Consider the following 21,662-nt stretch of genomic DNA (forward strand, 5'->3'; position numbering starts at 1 on the left):
CGCCCGATCTAACCTGCCATCGAGTTCTGTAAAATCAATATGCTCTTCTCCCATTCCCATCTTCACCTCTCAGAAGGACACCTTTAGCGGTGTACCTAAAAGCTTACTGTGCTATGAGGCTTCCCATGCTCTCTGTTGTTTTCCTCTGTTTATCAGGCAGAATGGCCGATCTGAGATCAGCGGCAATGACATCTGAGACACAGTAACGTCAAGAGAACCCCCACCAATTACATTACCTATTACCTCCTTTTCTTTCTCTCTGTAAGGAAAGAGCGAACATTGGGGTGGCGACAAACAACCAAACTTGGGACTAGAAAGAAGCAATTAATCCATCCTACAGTGTTAATTACTTTTCTCCTGTGTCTGAATATGCAATATGCAAGGCTGACTTATATTAACTATTGACTAACTTATGCTATTAGAGCAAAACAGTGTCATGGGTAATCCCCTAAAGGAGATAACCCAAAAGCACTATTATTTACTTTTACAAGAAGTTTATTTCTTGGGGCGCCTGGGTGGCTCAGTCGTTAAGCGTCTGCCTTCGGCTCAGGTCGTGATCCCAGAGTCCTGGGATCGAGCCCCGCATCGGGCTCCCCGCTCCGCGGGAAGCCTGCTTCTCCCTCTAACCCTCCCCCTGCTTGTGTTCCCTCTCTCGCTGTGTCTCTCTCTGTCAAATAAATAAATAAAATCTTTTTAAAAAAAGTTTATTTCTTAATAAGTTTTCCATTGGCCAATGTAATACCTGGTATACTTCTCCTAAGCTGATCAGACTATTGTAGGGTATACACCAGGGACATATTATTTGGCACAGAGAAACCACCCTGTGGTTAGAAAGCTGAATAGTACACAAGTTAAAATTTAATGTATTACTCCTTCAACGCCTTGCTTCAGAATCCCATGGAAAGAATGAAAGGAACTGGCAGGGAGGGGAAGGGTAGGGACCAAAGAGGAGGTAACCAGGCAGTGGAGACTTTGGAGGGACCAGCAAAAGGTCGCAGCAAAAATGTACCTTTTTTCTGCAAACTGCCTTTGGTTAAGAGCAGAGAATAACTGAGTTTACTGGGGCAGAGGAAAGACAAAAGGCAGAGAAGTGGATATGTCGAACTCAAGTGGATGGGTTTTCAATTAAAAATAAACTTTTCAGCAAATAGAGCTGCTCATTCAGAAAGGGTGGCCTTGTCAACTTGGGGTTCCCCATCACTGGCTATTTAAGTAGTATTATCTCGTTAGAAATAAACAGTATTCATGTACCCTTCATTGGGCAAATGTTCATTAAAACTCACTCGGTACAAGATGCATGCAGAATATGAAGAGTAATCAAATTAGATTTGTTCTCTGCCAGCTGTCAAAGCAGGGCTGCTTACACTTTAATATGTATACACGTTCCCCGGAGGATCTTGTTAAAATGCAGATTCTGATTTCTGTAGGATAGAGCTTCAGATGCTACACTTCTAACAAGCCCTCAGGTGATGCCAGTGCGGCTGGTCTGTGTAACACACTGAGTGATAAGGGTTTCTAGTTGGGAATTAGACATGCACATGATTATAATACAAAGTAAGAATTAGTAAAAACCATTTAAGTTCCATCAATTATCAGCAAAAACCTAGATCTGTCCCAACCCGAGAACAATCTTTGTCCTTTTCTGCTTTCAGGGTTCCTTCTGATGTTTTTGTTGTTGCTCTCTCAAACTGTATTTCTTTTCGGGTTGCTCATTGCATATGCTGTTTCTTAGCCTAGAATAGCTTTCTCGCCTTCAGACTAACGTTTCACTAATTTGTCAACGTTTATCTCCTCAACACCCCTTCTTCCCTGGCTCCCCGCAGCAGTTAGGCTGAACCGCAAACAACTGCCACTACTTCCTTCTGACTCCAGTAGGAAGTACGGTTTTTTAATTCCCTACAGGAACCCACCTCTCCGGGTTGCCTCCCATAAAAACGCTGCCGAGAAAACGTTTTGGCTAACCTGATGCCGGGTGAGGCGGCCGGGAAGAAAGTAGCGCCGCTTCTCCGGGTACGGAGCACCTGAACCCAGGGAGGTGGCCCTAATTACCATCTAGCGACCGTCTCCTCCGGAAGGCAGGCCCTGGGGCTGACCGCACGAACGATTCCTGGACCCCGGCCACGCGGCGGGCGTTTCCCCGAGGCTAACTGCAGAGCTGGCGCCCCCGCCTGGCGAAGGAGGCAGCCCACCATAGAGGCGACGGCGGCTAGAGGGGCCCGCGAGCTCCCGGAGCCGTCGCCGCGCGGCCGTAGGGAACGCGCGTGGGGCCGGTCTCGCGCCAGGGGCCTTGTAGCCATTTTAGGAGGAAACCCGGATCGCTAGCCCCGGGCGCGGCTTCAATTTCAATAACTTTATTGGTGGCCTTACCCGCAGAACAGCCATCGCACTAGTGGCTAGGGGAGGAGGGAGAGCATCGCGGGAGGTGACTGGGGTCGGGGACGTCCCCGGGCAGTGAGCGCGGGGATGCAGGGTGTTCCCGAAAGTGGGTTTCCTGAGCAGCGCGTATCGAGAGGGGTGTGGGGGGTTCCGGGCGCTCCTGGAGGCCGGGGAAGGAGGGGACCCCGGGCACGGCTTCCCTGGGGCGGGGATTCCCTTGCCCGGGTCCCCAGGCGCAGGGGCGGAGCCGGGGGCGCCCCTGACGCGGCCCCGGGGGTGTTCCTAGTCCCGTGTTGTTCCCCACGGCAGGTGGCCCCCGACTGGAGCTGCGGCCATGGGAAACACCACCAGCGACCGGGTGGCTGGCGAGCGCCACGGCGCCAAGTCTTCACGCGCCGAAGGCGCCGGCGGCCATGCGCCGGGCAAGGAACATAAGATCATGGTGGGGAGTACGGACGACCCTAGCGTCTTCAGTTTGCCAGACTCCAAGGTGAGCGTCCCCACGCCCCCGGTGGGCGCAGCTGCAGCAGGATGGGGGTCAGAGCTCCTCCTCCCTTTCCTGGTTCTTACCACACTGACCTAGGTTACGGTTTTCTGACTTAAAGGGATTGGCGGGGGGGGGGGGACGGAGATGTTGGAGGTTAATTACTCCGGCGGCGCTGCCTCAAAACAGGATAGAGGCGGAGTTTTTGTTTCTCGATTAATTTGTTGGCCATATTTTTACGATGGGGACTGTAGACCCCCACCCCCACCCCATCCCTGATTTTCCTAACAGGCAGGTGCCCTCTTTTAAGAGTACTGATGAGTTTAAAGGTTGTAAACCCTGGTAGAAAACTTAAGACGGTAGGTTGCCTGAGTTGCTGATCGTCGGCGGCAGTTTCTCAAATTTACCCTGAGGTGGGTAAATGAATTTCTTTTTCCTGACAATTTCTGTGTATCAGTATCATTTTTGCCCTTCTAAGAACTCATCGCTTCTGATCCTCTCCCCCTTTGGCATGATTGTGAGCAGCAACCACTTGCTTATTTGATACTTTCTCCTAGTCTTGGGGGTCAATAAAGGACCTCCTTTGGTTGCTCAGTTTTCATTTCATACTTTATATTGTGGTGGCTGAGGTGCTTCTTTCACGCCCAGCTACATCCTCAAGTGGGAGAGCAAATGTTTCCAGGATTTCTCCACTTCCAATAGCAGTTCATGATGTTACCATCGCTGAAAAAAGGACAACCCACAGCTGCCTGGAAGACCTTGCTCTCAAATCCAAGGACTTTCAGAAAAGTGGCAACTTGTGTTCACCCATAGAAGTGTTAGATGGAGCTAACAGCAATGTGATTACCGTCCGAATATTTCTAGTCACATTTAGAGCTGTCAGCACGAAATACAATAATCCCTCCAGGCAGTGCGAGTGGGATAAAGTAGAAAAATGGGGGACTGAGGAGATTCTGGCGTATTTGAAGTTTCTTATCACTTCAAACCTTCCACCAAATTGGGGTTTCAGAGAGTAAAGATTGACTTGCCCCATAGGTGGCACATGAAATTTGGATTCTACTGTTTATTTTCTTGAATCCCAGTTGAGAACATAACTACAGAAAAAGAAGTGAAGGTGATTAAAAGAACCACTTCTTGGGGTTTCTTCTCCATTCCTTCCTTCCTTCTCCTACTTTAGAACTTCTTCCTCAACATTTGGGCCATCTACCAAGTCATTTGAATTTACTTCTTCAAAGCTTTCTCAAGGTGATCCACCTCGTAATTTTACCCTTTTCCTACATCGATGACTCAGGATTTAAGTACAGTGTATTATCAAACTGTTACTGCAATAATCGGTGTGCTGAATAAAAGCCAGGTTGCTCCATCTGAAATGGAGCCTATTTTGGCTCATTCTTTCCTTAACCTCAGTCATTTGTGAATAAGAAAATTGTTTCAGATAATTCCTAAGGTCTATTCTATGTCTAAAATTTTATACTTCTTAATCTACTCTCTTCTTCCTTCAGTGTTTTGCTTAAACATTTTCAAACTGTAGTTCTCAATGTTTCTCCTCTTTTCCTGATGATTTTGCTGATGATTTAACTTGGAGTAAATGGGCTTTCTGCTAGTCAGCTGCACTCAGGCCTGCCACAGAAATGTCATGTCATATGTGGAAGGGCTTTCTTCCAAAGCTAGCATATTAATAGTTTGTAGCTTTCAAATTCTAAACTGAAAATACTAAATCATGAAAGTAACTGATAGAAACAGTGGCAGTGGGGCCTACATTGCTTCAAATGACAATCCTCATCAGTGGACTAGTTCAGTGGTTCTCAATCCTATTTGCGCATTAGAATCACTTGAGATTTGTTTAAACACTATATGGAAATTTGGAAACATTTTCCATGTTTCAGAGTAGGAAGAACAAAGTAGTGTAATGAACTCCTATATACCCATCACCCAGTTTAAACAATGATCAAATTGTGAACAAATTTATATCCTCTATACCCCAATCCATTCTCCCCCCCAGCAATTATTTTGAAACAAATTCCAGACATCCTATCAAATATTATTTTATCTGTAAATATTTTAGGATGTATCTGTAAAGATGAGGTTTTTTTCTTTGTTTATTTTAACAACCACAGTATTATTCTTCTCTGTGAAACTTTTTAAAAGCAGATTCCTAGGCCCTATATCTAAATCAGAATCTGAGAGTTATTCTTAGGCATATGTAAAAATTTCTGTAATTCTAATGCAGCCAGTCATGCAAGAGTGCATTGCTTTAAGAATAAGGAGATAAAGGTTTTCACTTAAGACACTTCCTTATGTAATGTTAAAGTCCCTTCAATTCTGTTTCTCTGTTTACTTGAGTTTATGCTGCTACTTGTGTCTCATAGTATAGTTTTGAGGAATATTGAGAGACTGTATGGAAGGTAGACTACCTTAGCCATTTTCAAAGTAAAGCCCAAATGAATAAGTTAATCCTTTTTTTTAACCCACATTATTTGGTGATGTTTTTACTTGATACAGTAGTCCTATTTACCTATTTACCAAAGTCATTTAAACCATTCTGAAGTGGGGATCAGCAAACTTTTTCTGTAAGGGACCAGACAGTAAATATTTTAGACCTATGGACTGTACAGTCTCTGTCACAACTCTTCAGTTTTGCTTAGCATGAAAGCAGCTGTAGATCATATGTAAATGAATGAGCATGGCTATTTTCCAATAAAAGTTTATTTATAAAAGCATTTGGCTCCCTGGCCAGAGTCTGCCAACTCTTGTTCTAAAGGATAGTAATGAAAATAAACTAAGTAAGAAGTCAATTTTTTTTTTTTATAATCCTACAGACCTCATTTGATATTGGAACTGCTTTTGTAAAAGGAAGCTGTGTTTTTGATCTGATACTCCTTGAGGCTCCAGAATTTTCATCCCCACTCCTGAAATAATTAGTATATACCTGGCAGAAGTGAGCAAGTAAGATTTCATAACCACTTCTCAAAAATTAAGAAACCAATGCTATGATTTTTCTATACTTTTAATGTCCTTTTGTAACCTATTAGCCAAAATGAAGTTTATGAATTATTTATGAATTTCAGTATCTCTAACTTGCATTACAACTGATAATTCAGAGCTGGTCTTATTTACATGTGAAGAATACATGGCTAACTTTATTGCTTTTTACGGAAGCATACTTTTTTTTCACATTTTTTCTCTTAAGAGGTACTCAGAAGCATAATTGCCTGCCTGTGAGTTAATCTGGTAACAGGGAGTAGTAAGTAAGCTTCCCTACACCTCTTTTTTTGAAAGGGAGATCTTAAGGCTCTGAAAGGTTGAGTGATATATGCAAAGTCTAAAGTTAGGCTGTGATTTGGGCAACGCCTGAGCATAAGTCATTTGACCATTTTGGTCCTAGATGTGTTATTTTTCTATAGTTTGTTCAGTATCTGATTCAGTTGCTAATTTTCAAGGCTTATTGATCCTTACCAGAAACCTAGCACCCCTCTCTGCCCTAGGGAGGAGAGTGACCTTTTAAGAATTCCTGGGTCACAATTTAGGGATGACCTAATCCTTCTTACAGCTCCCTGGGGACAAAGAGTTTGTATCATGGCAGCAGGATTTGGAGGACTCCGTAAAGCCCACACAGCAGGCCCGGCCCACTGTTATCCGCTGGTCTGAAGGAGGCAAGGAGGTCTTCATCTCTGGGTCCTTCAACAATTGGAGCACCAAGATTCCACTGATTAAGAGGTGAAGACAAGTGTCTTGGTTGAGTCTACAGGGTCCAGGAGTAGAGACCTGATTTCCCTTCTCAGGGGAGAGACCTTGCTGGACTGCTCCTCTCCACCCGATAGGGACTCTTATCTAGAACATTTTCTGTGACCAATGACTACATCTGTGGCTGTTTTTGTTTTTTTTTTTTAATCTCATAGTGAGTCAGAAATGTTTAACCAGTTAGAATATCATTGCCTTAGAGGAACTTATCATACAGCTTTGTGGGTACATTCTTTAGGACTGTGTTAACATAAGTCCTGTCTATGCTTGTGGGAAGTCATCTGTAACTGGCTGAGTCCACTTGTTCTGACTTCTGCACTAAGACAAAACACAACTGATGTACTAGGTAGTAATGTGAGTTGTTGCTTGCAGAGCAATAATGAATTATTTGGTAATCAGAATGGCCCTTTATAAATAGGTCATTTTTCAGAAAATGCTCACCAAAATATGGAAAGGGTAACTTGAGGCACTTCTATATTCTGAAGCTACCTGCTATCTTTACACTTGTGAAGGAACCTATTCCTACTGAAGCAAATTAGCTGTACTAAGGTGAACCATTTTGGGGGATTAACATCTATTGTTCTTTTCCAGATATTAAGAACTAAAGTTATTGGGAGGGGCTGGCAAATATGTGCTCAAGGTGATACAGAAAAGGGGAATGGGTCTGTAAATTATTTTTTATTCCAGGGGAGACAATTGCTTAGGAATGTGGGAGATCACTGGTATGATGTTGTGAATGTCTCATGGTTTTTACATTTACATTCTGTCTTCTAACAGGAACTTGGCCTGTTTAACCTTCTGTTTTCTTCTGTAGCCATAATGACTTTGTTGCCATCTTAGACCTCCCTGAGGGAGAGCACCAGTACAAGTTCTTTGTGGATGGACAGTGGGTTCATGATCCGTCAGAGGTAAGGCCTTGATCTCCAAGGGTAACCATTAATTTAACTGTCCTTTTGCCTATTATTCCCCTTGGTGTCCAACGTCATTGCTGTTGTGATTGATGGGCTCCTACACTGGAGGATTTCTCTCTTGATTAAAGATGGAGGTGCCAAGTATGATCATTTTTTAAAATAGGAGAGTTAGATGGAAGAGATGAATTTAAAACAGGGTATATGAATATTTTCCATTCATTGTTTCAGCCTGTGGTTACCAGTCAGCTTGGCACGATTAACAATTTGATCCATGTCAAGAAATCTGACTTTGAGGTGTTTGATGCTTTAAAGCTAGATTCAATGGAAAGCTCGGAGACATCTTGTCGAGGTAATTTTGTAGTATTTGCTTTTTCTTGATGTGTTTTTCTTACAATGCTTGTTTCTTCCCAAGGGTGGTTTTTGTTTTTCATTTTCTCGTCAGGAATCTTCTGAATCATATATGTGTGTGTGTCTGTGTGTGCATATATATATATATGTATGTATATGCACACACAGACACACACACAAATTATAACTTATTAGTATATGTATCTATTTGTCTATATATATATTTGTCCTCTAAACATTTAGATCTTGTCTGAGAGAAAAAAAATCTCAGTCTAGTGTATTTGATTTCAAACTTTTCAACCAAGATCTACAGCAAGACATTTGTTTTACTTTGTAACCCATTTTCTCTCTCCCCATCTCTCTCCCTCTCCCTATCTTTCTCCCTCTCTCTCTCTCACACACAGACACACACACACACACACACACACACGCACCTGTAACACAAGTCTTGGCAGAATGTGTGTGTCTGTTACATGTGATACACTCTATTATCTATTTCACCCTTTCTTTCATGAGCCACTAATGGGCTACAGCCTGTAGTTTAAAAAGCTATTTCTAGGAATATTTCTTTTTTTTAAAATTTTTTATTGTTATGTTAATCAACATATATTACATCATTAGTTTTTGATGTAGTGTTCCATAATTCATTGTTTGTGCATAACACCCAGTGCTCCACGCAGAACGTGCCCTCTTTAATACCCATCACCAGGCTAACCCATCCCCCTACCCTCCTCCCCTCTAGAACCCTCAGTTTGTTTTTCAGAGTCCATCGTCTCTCATGGTTCGTCTCCCCCTCTGACTTACTCCCCTTCATTCTTCCCCTCCTGCTATCTTCTTCTTCTTCTTTTTTCTTAACATATGTTGCATTATTTGTTTCGGAAGTACAGATCTGTGATTCAACAGTCTTGCACAATTCACAGCGCTCACCATAGCACATACCCTACCCAATGTCTATCACCCAGCCACCCCATCCCTCCCACCCTCCACCACTCCAGCAGCGCTCAGTTTGTTTCCTGAGATTGAGAATTCCTCATATCAGTGAGGTCATATGATACATGTCTTTCTCTGATTGACTTATTTCACTCAGCATAACACCCTCCAGTTCCATCCACGTCGTTGCAAATGGCAAGATCTCATTCCTTTTGATGGCTGCATAATATTCCGTTGTGTTTATATACCACTTCTTCTTTATCCATTCATCTGTCAATGGACATCTTGGCTCTTTCCACCGTTTGGCTATTGTAGACATGGCTGCTATAAACATTGGGGTGCAGTACCTCTTCGGATCCCTACATTTGTATCTTTGTGGTAAATACCCAGTAGTGCAATTGCTGGATCGTAGGGTAGCTCTATTTTCAACTGTTTGAGGAACCTCCATACTGTTTTCCAGAGGGGTTGCACCAGCTTGCATTCCCACCAACAGTGTAGGTGGTTCCCCTTTCTCCACATCCCCGCCAACATCTGTCGTTTCCTGACTTGTTCATTTTAGCCATTCTGACTGGTGTGAGGTGGTATCTCATTGAGGTTTTGATTTGGATTTCCCTGATGCCGAGTGATGTTGAGCACTTTTTCATGTGTCTGTTGGCCATTTGGATGTCTTCTTTGGAAAAATGTCTGTTCATGTCTTCTGCCCATTTCTTGATTGGATTATTTGTTCTTTGGGTGTTGAGTTTGATAAGTTCTTTATAGATTTTGGATACTAGCCCTTTATCTGATATGTCATTTGCAAATATTTTCTCCCATTCTGTCGGTTGTCTTTTGGTTTTGTGGACTGTTTCTTTTGCTGTGCAAAAGCTTTTTATCTTAATGAAGTCCCAATAGTTCATTTTTGCCCTGGCTTCCCTTGCCTTTGGCGGTGTTTCTAGGAAGAAGTTGCTGTGGCTGAGGTCGAAGAGGTTGCTACCTGTGTTCTCCTTTAGGATTTTGATGGACTCCTGTCTCACGTTTAGGTCTTTCAACCATGTGGAGTCTATTTTTGTGTGTGGTGTAAGGAAATGGTCCAGTTTCATTCTTCTGCATGTGGCTGTCCAATTTTCCCAACACCATTTGTTGAAGAGACTGTCTTTTTTCCATTGGACATTCTTTCCTGCTTTGTCAAAGATAAGTTGACCATAGAGTTGAGGGTCCATTTCTGGGCTCTCGATTCTGTTCCATTGATCTATGTGTCTGTTTTTGTGCCAGTACCATACTGTCTTGATGATGACAGCTTTGTAATAGAGCTGGAAGTCCGGAATTGTGATGCCGCCAGCTTTGCTTTTCTTTTTCAACATTCCTCTGGCTATTCGGGGTCTCTTCTGGTTCCATACACATTTTAGGATTATTTGTTCCATTTCTTTGAAAAAAGTGCATGGTATTTTGATGGGGATTGCATTGAATGTGTAGATTACTCTAGGTAGCATTGACATCTTCACAATGTTGGTTCTTCCAATCCATGAGCATGGAACGCTTTTCCATTTCTTTGTGTCTTTTTCAATTTCTTTCCTGAGTATTTTATAGTTTTCTGAGTACAGATCCTTTGCCTCTTTGGTTAAATTTATTCTTAGGTATCTTATGGTTTTGGGTGCAATTGTAAATGGGATCGACTCCTTGATTTGTCTCTCTTCTGTCTTGGTGTTGGTGTATAGGAATGCCACTGAATTCTGTGCATTGATTTTATAGCCTGCTACTTGACTGAATTCCTGTATGAGTTCTAGCAGTTTTGGGGTGGAGTCTTTTGGGTTTTCCACATACAGTATCATATCATCTGCAAAGAGTGAGAGTTTGACTTCCTCTTTGCCGATTTGGATGCCTTTGATTTCTTTTTGGTGTCTGATTGCTGTGGCTAGGACTTCTAATACTATGTTGAATAGCAGTGGTGAGAGTGGACATCCCTGCCGCATTCCTGACCTTAGGGGAAAAGCTCTCCGCTTTTCCCCATTGAGAATGATATTCGCTGTAGGTTTTTCATAGATGGCTTTTATGATATTGAGGTAGGTGCCCTCTATCCCTATACTCTGAAGAGTTTTGATCAAGAAAGGATGCTGTACTTTGTCAAATGCTTTTTCTGCTTCTATTGAGAGGATCATATGATTCTTGTTCTTTCTTTTGTTAATGTATTGTATCACGTTGATTGATTTGCGGATGTTGAACCAGCCTTGCAGCCCAGGGATAAATCCCACTTGGTCGTGGTGAATAATCCTTTTAATGTACTGTTGGATCCTATTGGCTAGTATTTTGGTGAGAATTTTTGCATCCATGTTCATCAAGGATATTGGTCTGTAATTCTCCTTTTTGATGGGGTCTTTGTCTGGTTTTGGGGTCAAGGTAATGCTGCCTCATAAAATGAGTTTGGAAGTTTTCCTTCCATTTCTATTTTTTGGAACAGTTTCAGGAGAATAGGTATTAATTCTTCTTTAAATGTCTGATGGGATTCCCCTGGGAAGCCATCTGGCCCTGGGCTTTTGTTTCTTGGGAGAGTTTTGATGACTGCTTCAATTTCCTTAGTGGCTATAGGTCTGTTCAGGTTTTCTATTTCTTCCTGGTTCAATTTTGGTAGTTGATACATCTCTAAGAGTGCACCCATTTCTTCCAGGTTATCTAATTTGCTGGCATAGAGTTGCTGATAATATGTTCTTATAATTGTATTTCTTTGGTGTTGGTTGTGATCTCTCCTCTTTCATTCATGATTTTGTGGATTTGGGTCATTTCTCTTTTCTTTTTGATCAGTCTGGCCAGGGGTTTATCAATCTTGTTAATTCTTTCAAAGAACCAGCTCCTAGTTTCGTTGATCTGTTCTACTGTTCTTTTGGTTTCTAGTTCATTGATTTCTGCTCTGATCTTTATTATTTTTCTTCTCCTGCTGGGTTTAGGCTTTATTTGCTGTTCTTTCTCCAACTCCTTTAGGTGTAGGGTTAGGTTGTGTATTTGAGACCTTTCTTGTTCCTTGAGAAAGGCTTGTATTGCTATATACTTTCCTCTCAGGACTGCTTTTGCTGTACCCCCAAGATTTTGAACACTTGTGTTTTCATTTTCATTGGTTTCCATGAATTTTTTTAGTTCTTCTTTAATTTCCTGGTTGACCCATTCCTTCTTTAGTAGGATGCTCCTTAGCCTCCATGTATTTGAGTTCTTTCCGACTTTCCTCTTGTGATTGAGTTCTAGTTTCAAAGCACTGTGGTCTGAAAATATGCAGGGAATGATCCCAATCTTTTGGAACCGGTACCTGATTTGTGATCTAGGATGTGATCAGTTCCGGAGAATGTTCCATGGGCACTAGAGAAGAATGTGTATTCCGTTGCTTTTGGAGGGAATGTTCTGAATATGTCTATGAAGTCCATTTGGTCCAGTGTGTCATTTAAAGTCTTTATTTCCTTGTTGGTCTTTTGCTTAGATGATCTGTCCATTTCAGTCAGGGGGGTGTTAAAGTCCCCCATATTATTGTATTGTTGTCAATGTGTTTCTTTGCTTTTGTTATTAATTGCCTTATATAATTGGCTGCTCCCATGTTCAGGGCATAGATATTTACAATTGTTAGATCTTCTTGTTGGATAGACTCTTTAAGTAGGATATAGTGTCCTTCCTCATGTCTTATTACAGTCTTTGTTTTAAAATCTAATTTGTCTGATATAAGGATTGCCACCCCAGCTTTCTTTTGTTGTCCATTAGCATGGTCAATGGTTTTCCACCCCCTCACTTTCAATCTGGGGGTGTCTTTGGGTCTAAAATGAGTCTCTTGCAGACAGCATATTGATGGGTCTTGTTTTTTAATCCAATCTGATAGCCTGTGTCTTTTGATTGGGGCATTTAGCCCATTTTCATTCAGGGTAACTATTGAAAGGTATGAATTTAGTGCCATTGTATTGCTGTGAGGTGACTGTGACTGTATATTGTGTGTGTTCCTTTCTGATCTATGCTGCTTTTAGGCTCTCTCTTTGCTTAGAGGACCCCTTTCAATATTTCTTGGAGGGCTGGTTTCGTGTTTGCAAATTCCTTTAGTTTTTGTTTGTTCTGGAAGCTTTTTATCTCTCCTTCTATTTTCAGTGACAGCCTAGCTGGATATAGTATTCTTGGCTGCATATTTTTCTCGTTTAGTGCTCTGAAGATATCTTGCCAGTCCTTTCTGGCCTGCCAGGTCTCTATGGATAGGTCTGTTGCCAATCTAATATTTCTACCATTGTAGGTTACATATCTCTTCTCCTGAGCTGCTTTCGGGATTTTCTCTTTGTCTCTGAGACTCGTAAGTTTTACTATTAGATGTCGGGGTGTTGACCTATTATTATTGATTTTGAGAGGGGTTCTCTGTGCCTCCTGGATTTTGATGCCTGTTTCCTTCCTGACATTAGGGAAGTTCTCTGCTATGATTTGCTCCAATATACCTTCTGCCCCTCTCTCTCTTTCTTCTTCTTCTGGGATCCCAATTATTCTAATGTTGTTTCGTCTTATCATATCACTTATCTCTTGAATTCTGCCCTCGTGATCCTGTAGTTGTTTATCTCTCTTTTTCTCAGCCTCTTTATTTCCCATTATTTGGTCTTCTATATCACTGATTCTCTCTTCTGCCTCATTTATCCTAGCAGTTAGTGCCTCCATTATTGATTGCACTTCATCAATAGCCTTTTTGATTTTGACTTGGTTAGATTTTAGTTCTTTTATTTCTCCAGCAAGGGTTTCTCTAATAACTTCCACGCTTTTTTCAAGCCCAGCTAGTATCTTTAAAGTCATGATTCTGAACTCTAGGTCCGACATCGTACTAATGTCCATATGGAGTAGGTCCCTGGCTGACGGTACTACCTCTTATTCTTTTTGCTGAGGTGATTTTTTTCGTCTTGTCATTTTGTCCAGAGGAGAATAGATGAATGAGAGAACAAAATGCTAACAGGTTTACAACGTCCCCAGCAAATATACTGTATACAAATCAGAAAAGACCTGAAACCAGGGGAAAAGAAAGGGAAAGAAAGAAAAAAGAAAGAGAAAAAAAAAAGAAAAAAGATAAAAACAAAAACAGAACAATACAAAAAAAGCAGAATATGATCAAATATGATCAGGCTAGTGCATAGATCAGTGCCACACACTAGATTTTGGGCGTATTTTGGTCTGTTAGGAAAAAGTGCCTCCTAAAATTTTAAAGGAAGAAAGACATATATGTAGAAAATAAGGGTTGATACAATGAAGGGATGGAAGATGACTGTAAAGATGAAAATTATAAAAGATTTTATAAAAGGAATTGATAAGTTGTTTGAAAAAAGAAAAAAGAATATTTAAAAAGAAAAAAAAGGGAGAGAATGTGATCAGGCAGGAGACTAGAACAAAGCCATACACTAGTGATTTAGGGTATATTTTGATCTGTTAGAAGAAAGCGTATCTCAAAATTTTAAAGAGAGAACAACTTATATATATATATATATATATATATATATATATATATATATATATATATATATGCCAAAAATAAGGGTAACTACTATGAAGGGATAAAATATGACTCTAAAAATGAAAAATAAAAAATGTTTTTTTTTTTAAAAAGGGATTGATAAGATGTTGGTTGAAAAAGGGAAAAAGAAAAATTAAAAAAAAAACAGTTAAAAAAATTAACTTTGATCAACTAATGAATCATGGTAAAAAAAAGTCATGAATTCTATGTGCAGTATTCCCCTAGCGCTGGAGTTCTCCCGATCTCCTTGATCGGTAAACTTGGTCTTGGCTTGCTGGCTGTTCGTGCTGATCTTCTGGGGGAGGGGCCTGTTGCCGTGGTTTCCAAATGTCTTTGCCGGAAGCTGAATTGCCCCGCCCTTGTCGGTCGGGGCTAAGCAAGCTGCTTGGGTTTGCTCTCAGGAGCTTTTGTTCCCTGCAAGCTCTCGGTACAGCTTTGGAGGACCAGGGCGAAAATGGTGGCCTCCCAATCTCCACCCGGAGGAGCTGAGAACTCGGGGCCCCGCTCCTCAGTCCGCCACCAGAGAAAAGCAATCACACCCGTCTCCCTGTTCTCCGGCCGCACTCTGTGCTCACCCGGCCTGTGACCGAGCGTTTCTATCTCTGGCACCCGACCCCGTGTGGAGTCTCCAACCCAGCAGATCCCGCGGTGCGCTCCCACGCCGCTCCTCCCCGGGGAGGAAGGGGAGTCTCCCCCGCTCTGCCGTTTGTTGGGTCCCTGCTGGAGGAGCAGTGGCCCGACTGGGCCGCGGATCACAGTTTATGGCAACCCCGAGCTGAGAGCCCGCGCCTCGGCTCCGTCTCTGCAGCCGGCTTCCCCGCTCCGATACCTGGGAGCTCTGCCACACTCAGGCACCCCCGGTCTTTCTGTGACCCCAAGGGTCCTGAGACCACACTGTCCCGGGAGGATTCCACCCCCCGCTTAGCCACTGCAGCGACGTCCCTCAGCGGAGCCAAGTTCTAAAAGGTCCGATTTTGTGCTCCGTGGCTCTATCACTTGCCAGAAGCGGCCCACAGCGGCCCCCTCCCCCGCCGTCTATCCTCCCGAATATCGCCTCGGATTCACTTCTCCGCACGTCCTACCTTCTAGTAAGTGGTCGCTTCTCTGTTCAGAGAGTTGTTGCTACTCCCCTCTTCAATCTCCTGTTGAGTTCGTAGGTGTTCAAAATGGTTTGATCCGTATTCAGCTGAATTACTGAGACCAGATGAAATCTAGGTCTCCTACTCCTCCGCCATCCTGCTCCGCCCCCCCATTTCTAGTAATATTTCATTTACCTTTTGACAGTATCACCCAGCTGAGACTAGTTCTGTCTGGTTTGCCTTGTTTAGCTGGACCTGCATTAGCTTAATCCTGCCAGGTTGATAGCTTGGCTGGCAGTTCTACATTTTTATATGGCCCTCCAGTTATGGCCGTCTTTGGGGAGAAAGGGTTACAAAACCCCCACAACTCTTTTGTGTGTATGTTAACTGAAGTTTTATAAATTTTTGGTTAAGAAAAAGTTCCTTGTTAGAAGAAAAGACCTGTATCCTTTAGTTTCTCCCATATTACTTTTTTCCATGGCTTTTATCACATTTGCTACAACATCAGAAGAGTGATTTGCTAACCACGCTCACAATTACTATTTTAGTACATTACATTAAAGGCTATAACTGTCTAAAGAATCGTGCACACCGTTCCCAGTGAGTACACTTTTCCCTTGTGAGTTCAAAGCTTGCCCCTGCTACTCACTAGCTTTGAAGTCATGGACAGGTCCTTCAACCTTTCTGGTTCTCAGTTCCCTATCACTAAAATCAGAGGCTTAGAATCTCAGTGATTCTCATCTGAGGAGACACAACCTTAAGTGGAGCATATTAGAATCTTAAGGGCGCAAAGGTGGCTTATGTAGCTTCTAAAAGACTAATCAATAGTATAATAATTGTCTGTTTATGAAAATCATAAAAATAGTTTTTATTATATAAGCCCAGTAGTAAAGCTGAAGCTTCTTCTTGACTGGTGGGGCAGTGATTAACAAGGGTTTAATTATATTGAATTAAGTCATGAGGCCACTTGCAACTACATTTTTGCATTATATGATTCTGGAGAAGCAACCGATGAACAATAGAAATGGAATCATAATTATATAGAAAGAGGACTAGCATACTTTCGATATCTCTGTCTTCCCTCTTTCACCCAATTTCCTGATCTACTTTGTGTCTGTATGGATTTGCCTATTTTGGACCTTTCATATAAATGGGATCACACAATATGTGGTCTTTGGTGTTTGGCTTCTTTCACTTAGCATGTTTTCAGGGTTCATCCATGTTATATGCTCAGTACTTCACTCCTTTTTATGACTGAATAAAATTCCATTGTATGGATTCATTAGCCAATGGACATTTGGATCATTTCCACTTTTTGTCTATTATAAACAATGTTGTTCTGAACATTTGTGCTCAAGTCTTTGTGTGGACGTATGTTTTCATTTCCCAAGAGTATAATTGCTGGGTCATATGCCAACCTAAAGTTTAACTTTTGGAAGAATTGCCCAACTGTTCTCCAAAGCTGCTGCACCATTTTATGGGGATCGTACAAAAGTTCCAATTTTTCCATATCCTCACCAACAATTACTATTGTGTGTGTTTTTATTATAGCCATCTTAATGAGTGTGAGGTGGTATTTGATTTACATTTCCCTAACACCTACTACATCATTAGTAGTCTTGTCCTCATTGTTGCAATCATTGTACTATCAGCAGTCTTAGAGTTTATAACCTTGTTATCTATTGCTTGCGTGGAAAAAAAAATCTAATTTTTTCACATCAGTTGACAGTTTACAAGGCATTGTCATATCTGTTACCTCCTTTCGTTCCTATAAAAACATTGTGAAATAGGGTAGAGATTATTATCTTTCAGTTTATGAATGAAGAAACTGACCATAATAGAAGGATTTGTTCTAGGTCATACAGCTGATAAATAGAGTAGCTCTTCTCTGTACCTATGTCTTCCACTCCTCATCCCCGCCTCTGTCCCCCACATCATGTTGCCATGTTGAGGAATTTTAGGGTTCATGTTCAGGATGACTGAGACTCTTTCTTTTGCCTTACAATTGTAGACCTAGCAGGTTACAAGTTTATGATCTATGACTTCTACCATATTTAATATTAGCTGCCATCTGTTGACAGTTTTTTCATGAATTTTTACTAGCTCTCCAACTTTCCCTTATATTTGGATAAATCTCTTCCAGACCTTTCCAGCTCTCCCCCTGGGCCTTATGGTCAAGAAATGTATGTGTTTCGATCTGAGGAGAGATTCAAATCCCCACCCATCCTACCTCCTCACCTTCTTCAAGTTATTCTTAACAAGGACACTAATATTTCTGTGAGTATCCTGAGAGAATTGCTGGGGCATCTGGGTGTTACTAGGACCATTTGAGCCAAAGTTAGTAATCCTAGAGGTTGGGATTATTACAAAGCTGTGTTGAGAATGTAAATCATATACCTATCAATAGCATTACAGATAACTTTTTCCAGGGCTGAGTTACTACTTTTCTAGGTACTGATATCAAAATTCATAGTTATCTTCTGGTCCTACTAAATTAGACCCAGAGCCATGGATTGCTAGAACCAATTTCTGGGACTTCAGTCCAACACAAGATAAGACCTACTTATCATTTGGGGACATTCAAAAGGACTATAAGGGGTTCTTGGTTTTTTATTTCCCACATAATTTACGTCTCTAGTCAATTCACCTGATTCCCACCAAGATTATTTTTGCCTCTTAACACAAATCTTCTGTATGTGTTGTGGTCAAGATTTTTGTTTTAGCTCTATTAAGGGAGATAAATAGATGCTAAGGCTTAGAGTTTCTGTCCTGGACTCAGAATTTTCCTAATTCTCTGTAATGAGAACATAAAGATTGCTATATACTAAGGTGAGTGTATTATTTTGAAAAAATACACATTCTAGTTTAGCATTTCTCAACAGATCCAAAGAGCTCTAAGGAAGAGTAAACTGTTTGGTTGAAAACTGTGCACTTAACCCCATTTAGTGATTTTTTTTTTTTCTTTCTTAGTGTGACCCAGCCTTGCTTCCTGAGCCCAATCATGTTATGCTGAACCATCTCTATGCATTATCCATTAAGGTAAGTGGTGGGCCTGGCTCTTCCCCAAAATGGGAGGGCAGGGGTAACACGTGGTTTCTTGCCCTGCCACCTCAATGAGGCTAAAGCTGGCCATAACGATCAAATTATAGGAGAAGAACTTCCTTTTTTTTAACTATAGGTGGGTTTTTTGTTTGTTTGTTTGTTTGTTTTTAATCTTAGTCCCTATTCCTATGTTCTGGCTAGCTGAATTGGCCTGTCATTAAATGACTTTTCCGCTTCCTGGTTTCTTTTGGATAGCTATAACCTTTGTACCACCTACTTAATTGAATTGGAGTTCACAGCACTAGGATTTCATCTGCAGGCAAAGCAAGTTCTCTTCTAGTTCAGAGAATGCTTGAATGTGATTAAGGATTTTGCTTTTTAAAGGTGAATGGGAGCTGCTTTTGAGTGCTTCGGTCATATACACCCACTGGTTGCATCTCTCCACTACACTAGGTAAAGGAGAAATGTGACCAGATATGCTCTGTCCCCTCCAATTCTAGAGTCCTTAGTTTCTCTGCTGCATTAGAGTCTGGGTTGAAAATACCCTTTCAGTCTTGTCATGTCTTTGTGGTTTGGCTATTGGAATGAAGTTGTATATGGCTCTGTAGTTACGGACTAGGCTGATCATCAGAATCACTTGGGGAAATTTGTAAAAATACAGTTTCAAAGCCTCCATCCCCAGAGATTCTGAATAAGTGCATCTAGGATGGACCCCCAGCAATTGTTTTTTAAGCTGCTTCTAGATGTGCAGCCACATTAGGGAAATCACTGACACAGCTATCTTTAACAGATTATGTCATACTTTAAAAATATATATTATTGAATTTAATTTTAACCCCTGTTTTATAGATAAAGAAACTAAGGCTCAGAGAAGGTCATAATGCCAGTAAGTACCAGAGAGAGGGCGGAGGTCCTCCCGTCCTCATTCCATGTTATTTCCTAGAGATCACAGCGCCAGGTCTTCCCAAGTAGATTTTTCTCTCACCTGCTCCTCGTTTCTACCAAACCCTTCCTGGCGCTGAATTTTTTACCTTCCTAGCTTCTGTCATATTTAGGCTATGATCAGCATACTCTGGTCACAGAATGTTAATCTGAGAAGCATTCATTGTAAATAACACAGCATATGGGAAAAAGGGAAGATGCACTGGTTTCTCAATTGGATTTGCTTGGGTTCTTTGGATCAGACTGAATTTTGCCTCCTGTAACTGCTCCTTGGCTATCAACTGATGCTCATGGGCCTACCATCTCCTCCTATGGCATACCCTTGAGCTGTAACACAACCAGGGAAAGAGTACCTCTTCCTTGTCATATTGGTTCTAACCCAGATCAGGGTCTTGATTACTGCGATTCAGCTTGGCCTTGACCCACTCCTGGTTCTGTCAGATTGTTTAGGCTGTTTGGAGTTGATCCATTAGATTGAATGTCTTTCCAAGGAAGATTTTGGGGTCTACTTTGTTCAAGGATAGAGAGGGATTCCTGAGTCTCCTCTTGATTAGAATGAACTTTTTAAGTTCATCCCTGACATTAAATCTAAATTAGCCCTGCTTTGGGGCTTGGAAATGGGGGGAAAAAAAATCACCCTCCTTTCTTCTCACTGCATTTTAGACTTTCTTCTAAAAATTAATGTCAGTGGGCGCCTGGGTGGCTCAGTCGTTAAGCATCTGCCTTTGGCTCAGGTCATGTTCCCAGGGTCCTGGGATCAAGCCCCGCATCGGGCTCCCTGCTCAGCGGGAAGCCTGCTTCTCCCTCTCCCCCTGCTGTGTTCCCTCTCTTGCTGTCTCTCTCTCTGTCAAATAAATAAAGAAAACCTTTAAAAAAAAAAAAAAAAGAATGTCAGGATATTTTTTTTCCATGCTAGTTTTAAACCCAATATTCACATTTGAGGTGGGGAAAGGAGTAAGATGGTAGGAAACTACTATTTCTTCAGCACCTGTTATGTCTCAGATATTCTCATATAATCATCAGAACCATCTTCATGGGGTAGGTGTTATCCTTTGTCATGATGAGAAAAAAGGCTTAGAGGCATCAAGTAGATTACTCAGGCCACAAATAGAGTAACAGTAGGAGTCAGGATTGGAATTTAAGTTGAATTGAACCAGCCTGTTTATATAATATCTACTATCTCTGTTAAAAGTGAGCGACTGTGAAGGACTGATGGCTGGAAGAGCCACCTATCGTCTGAACTAATGAATTAGTTGCATGTTTCTTTCCCTTGCAGGACAGTGTGATGGTCCTTAGCGCAACCCATCGCTACAAGAAGAAGTATGTCACTACTCTGCTGTATAAGCCCATCTGAAGGCATCCCTTCCTGCCTCCCAGGATTTAAGAGAAGCATCTCCCTTGCCTTTCTGGACTGGACCAGTCTTAACCTAAGACTGGAAGGCTAATTTGCTTTGAGGCTGATATGTGTGTTTCAGAGTCTTTGAGTAGGATGCTCTGCTTTTGCATTTGATTGCAGATGGGAGCTTTATGAGTTCATGGAATTTACTTTAAGAAAAAAAATTGTATATATGTGTGTGTGTGTGTGTGTGTGCATACACACACACACACACACACATACACATACACATATACACATATATGAGAGAAAGGTTAATGGAAGCCTCCTAGCTAGATGTGTTCTTTGCTTGTGGGGCCTCACCAAGACCAGTTTGAGGGAGCTGCAGGAAGAACCATTACAGGAAGCTTTTTTCCTAAAATGGATGAAGAGCCAACTCTCAGGATCCTTATTGGGTAGAGATTCTACCACTGCTACATTGGCTCTCCAAGGGATGGGCTTGTGCCAGACTTCTGCCCTACTTACAGTTGCCTCCCTGCAGGGGCAGCTTTTCTTGCATGGGTTCTCTGTATTCCTAGAGTATGTGGCACAGTCTGTGCTTTTTATGATACCAGATGCCCCACAAGAACCCTTTCTCTTCTCATTTCACATTCTTGCTTTGATAACCTCCTTCAGTTCCTATACCTGACCCATCCCTAACACAAAACTCACTGGCAAGTGACCCTTTCAAAGGCTATGTGGGACCTGACCCACTAACAAAGACTGGCACTGCCAGAAAGTCTCCTTTTCAGCCCAGCACAGGCCCAGGCCACTTTGTTACCACTAGTTTTCACTTCTACTAAAGAAAATAGGTCTCAGCATTATAAGAAGGGCAGAGTGCAGAAGGTCTACTTTCTCGTTTGTGTTTAGTGCCACAGCTTAGGCTGTCTTGGCATATTCCCATAGGTTTTCCCAGCTGGCCTGGCCCTGCTTCCGTATTTTCTTTTGCAGAGCA

The 21,662-nt window shown here is 41.8% G+C and overlaps 1 protein-coding gene across 2 annotated transcripts; it reads left to right on the plus strand.

Annotated features, from left to right (window-relative positions):
• Positions 1-2,292: 2,292 nt before the first annotated feature.
• On the plus strand, positions 2,293-21,316 carry PRKAB2 (protein kinase AMP-activated non-catalytic subunit beta 2). Of its 2 annotated transcripts, XM_088022311.1 has the most exons (8): positions 2,293-2,422; positions 2,686-2,866; positions 6,411-6,577; positions 7,416-7,509; positions 7,741-7,861; positions 17,492-17,625; positions 18,319-18,387; positions 20,609-21,316. In XM_088022311.1, the coding sequence occupies exons 2-8, from the start codon at positions 2,711-2,713 to the stop codon at positions 20,684-20,686; spliced, it is 819 nt and encodes a 272-aa protein (XP_087878437.1). In that variant the 5' UTR covers positions 2,293-2,422; positions 2,686-2,710; the 3' UTR covers positions 20,687-21,316. The 2 variants fall into 2 exon arrangements, with proteins under 2 accessions (XP_087878437.1, XP_087878438.1); XM_088022312.1 differs by lacking the exon at positions 2,293-2,422 and having other exon boundaries at positions 2,602-2,866.
• The last annotated feature ends 346 nt before the right edge of the window (positions 21,317-21,662 follow it).

This window comes from Eumetopias jubatus, unplaced genomic scaffold (assembly GCF_037043125.1).
Source record: "Eumetopias jubatus isolate StellerSeaLion01/CBP00866 unplaced genomic scaffold, mEumJub1_p1.0 scaffold_4, whole genome shotgun sequence".
Classification (NCBI taxonomy): Eukaryota; Metazoa; Chordata; class Mammalia; order Carnivora; family Otariidae; genus Eumetopias; species Eumetopias jubatus.

Excerpts from the sequence above, each read along its gene's own strand:
- PRKAB2 (XM_088022311.1), top strand. The coding sequence starts at position 2,711 with ATGGGAAACACCACCAGCGACCGGGTGGCTGGCGAGCGCCACGGCGCC. Across the intron at positions 7,862-17,491 it reads CTCGGAGACATCTTGTCGAG|ACCTTTCCAGCTCTCCCCCT; the intron begins GTAATTTTGTAG and ends AATCTCTTCCAG. Across the intron at positions 18,388-20,608 it reads TCTATGCATTATCCATTAAG|GACAGTGTGATGGTCCTTAG; the intron begins GTAAGTGGTGGG and ends TTTCCCTTGCAG.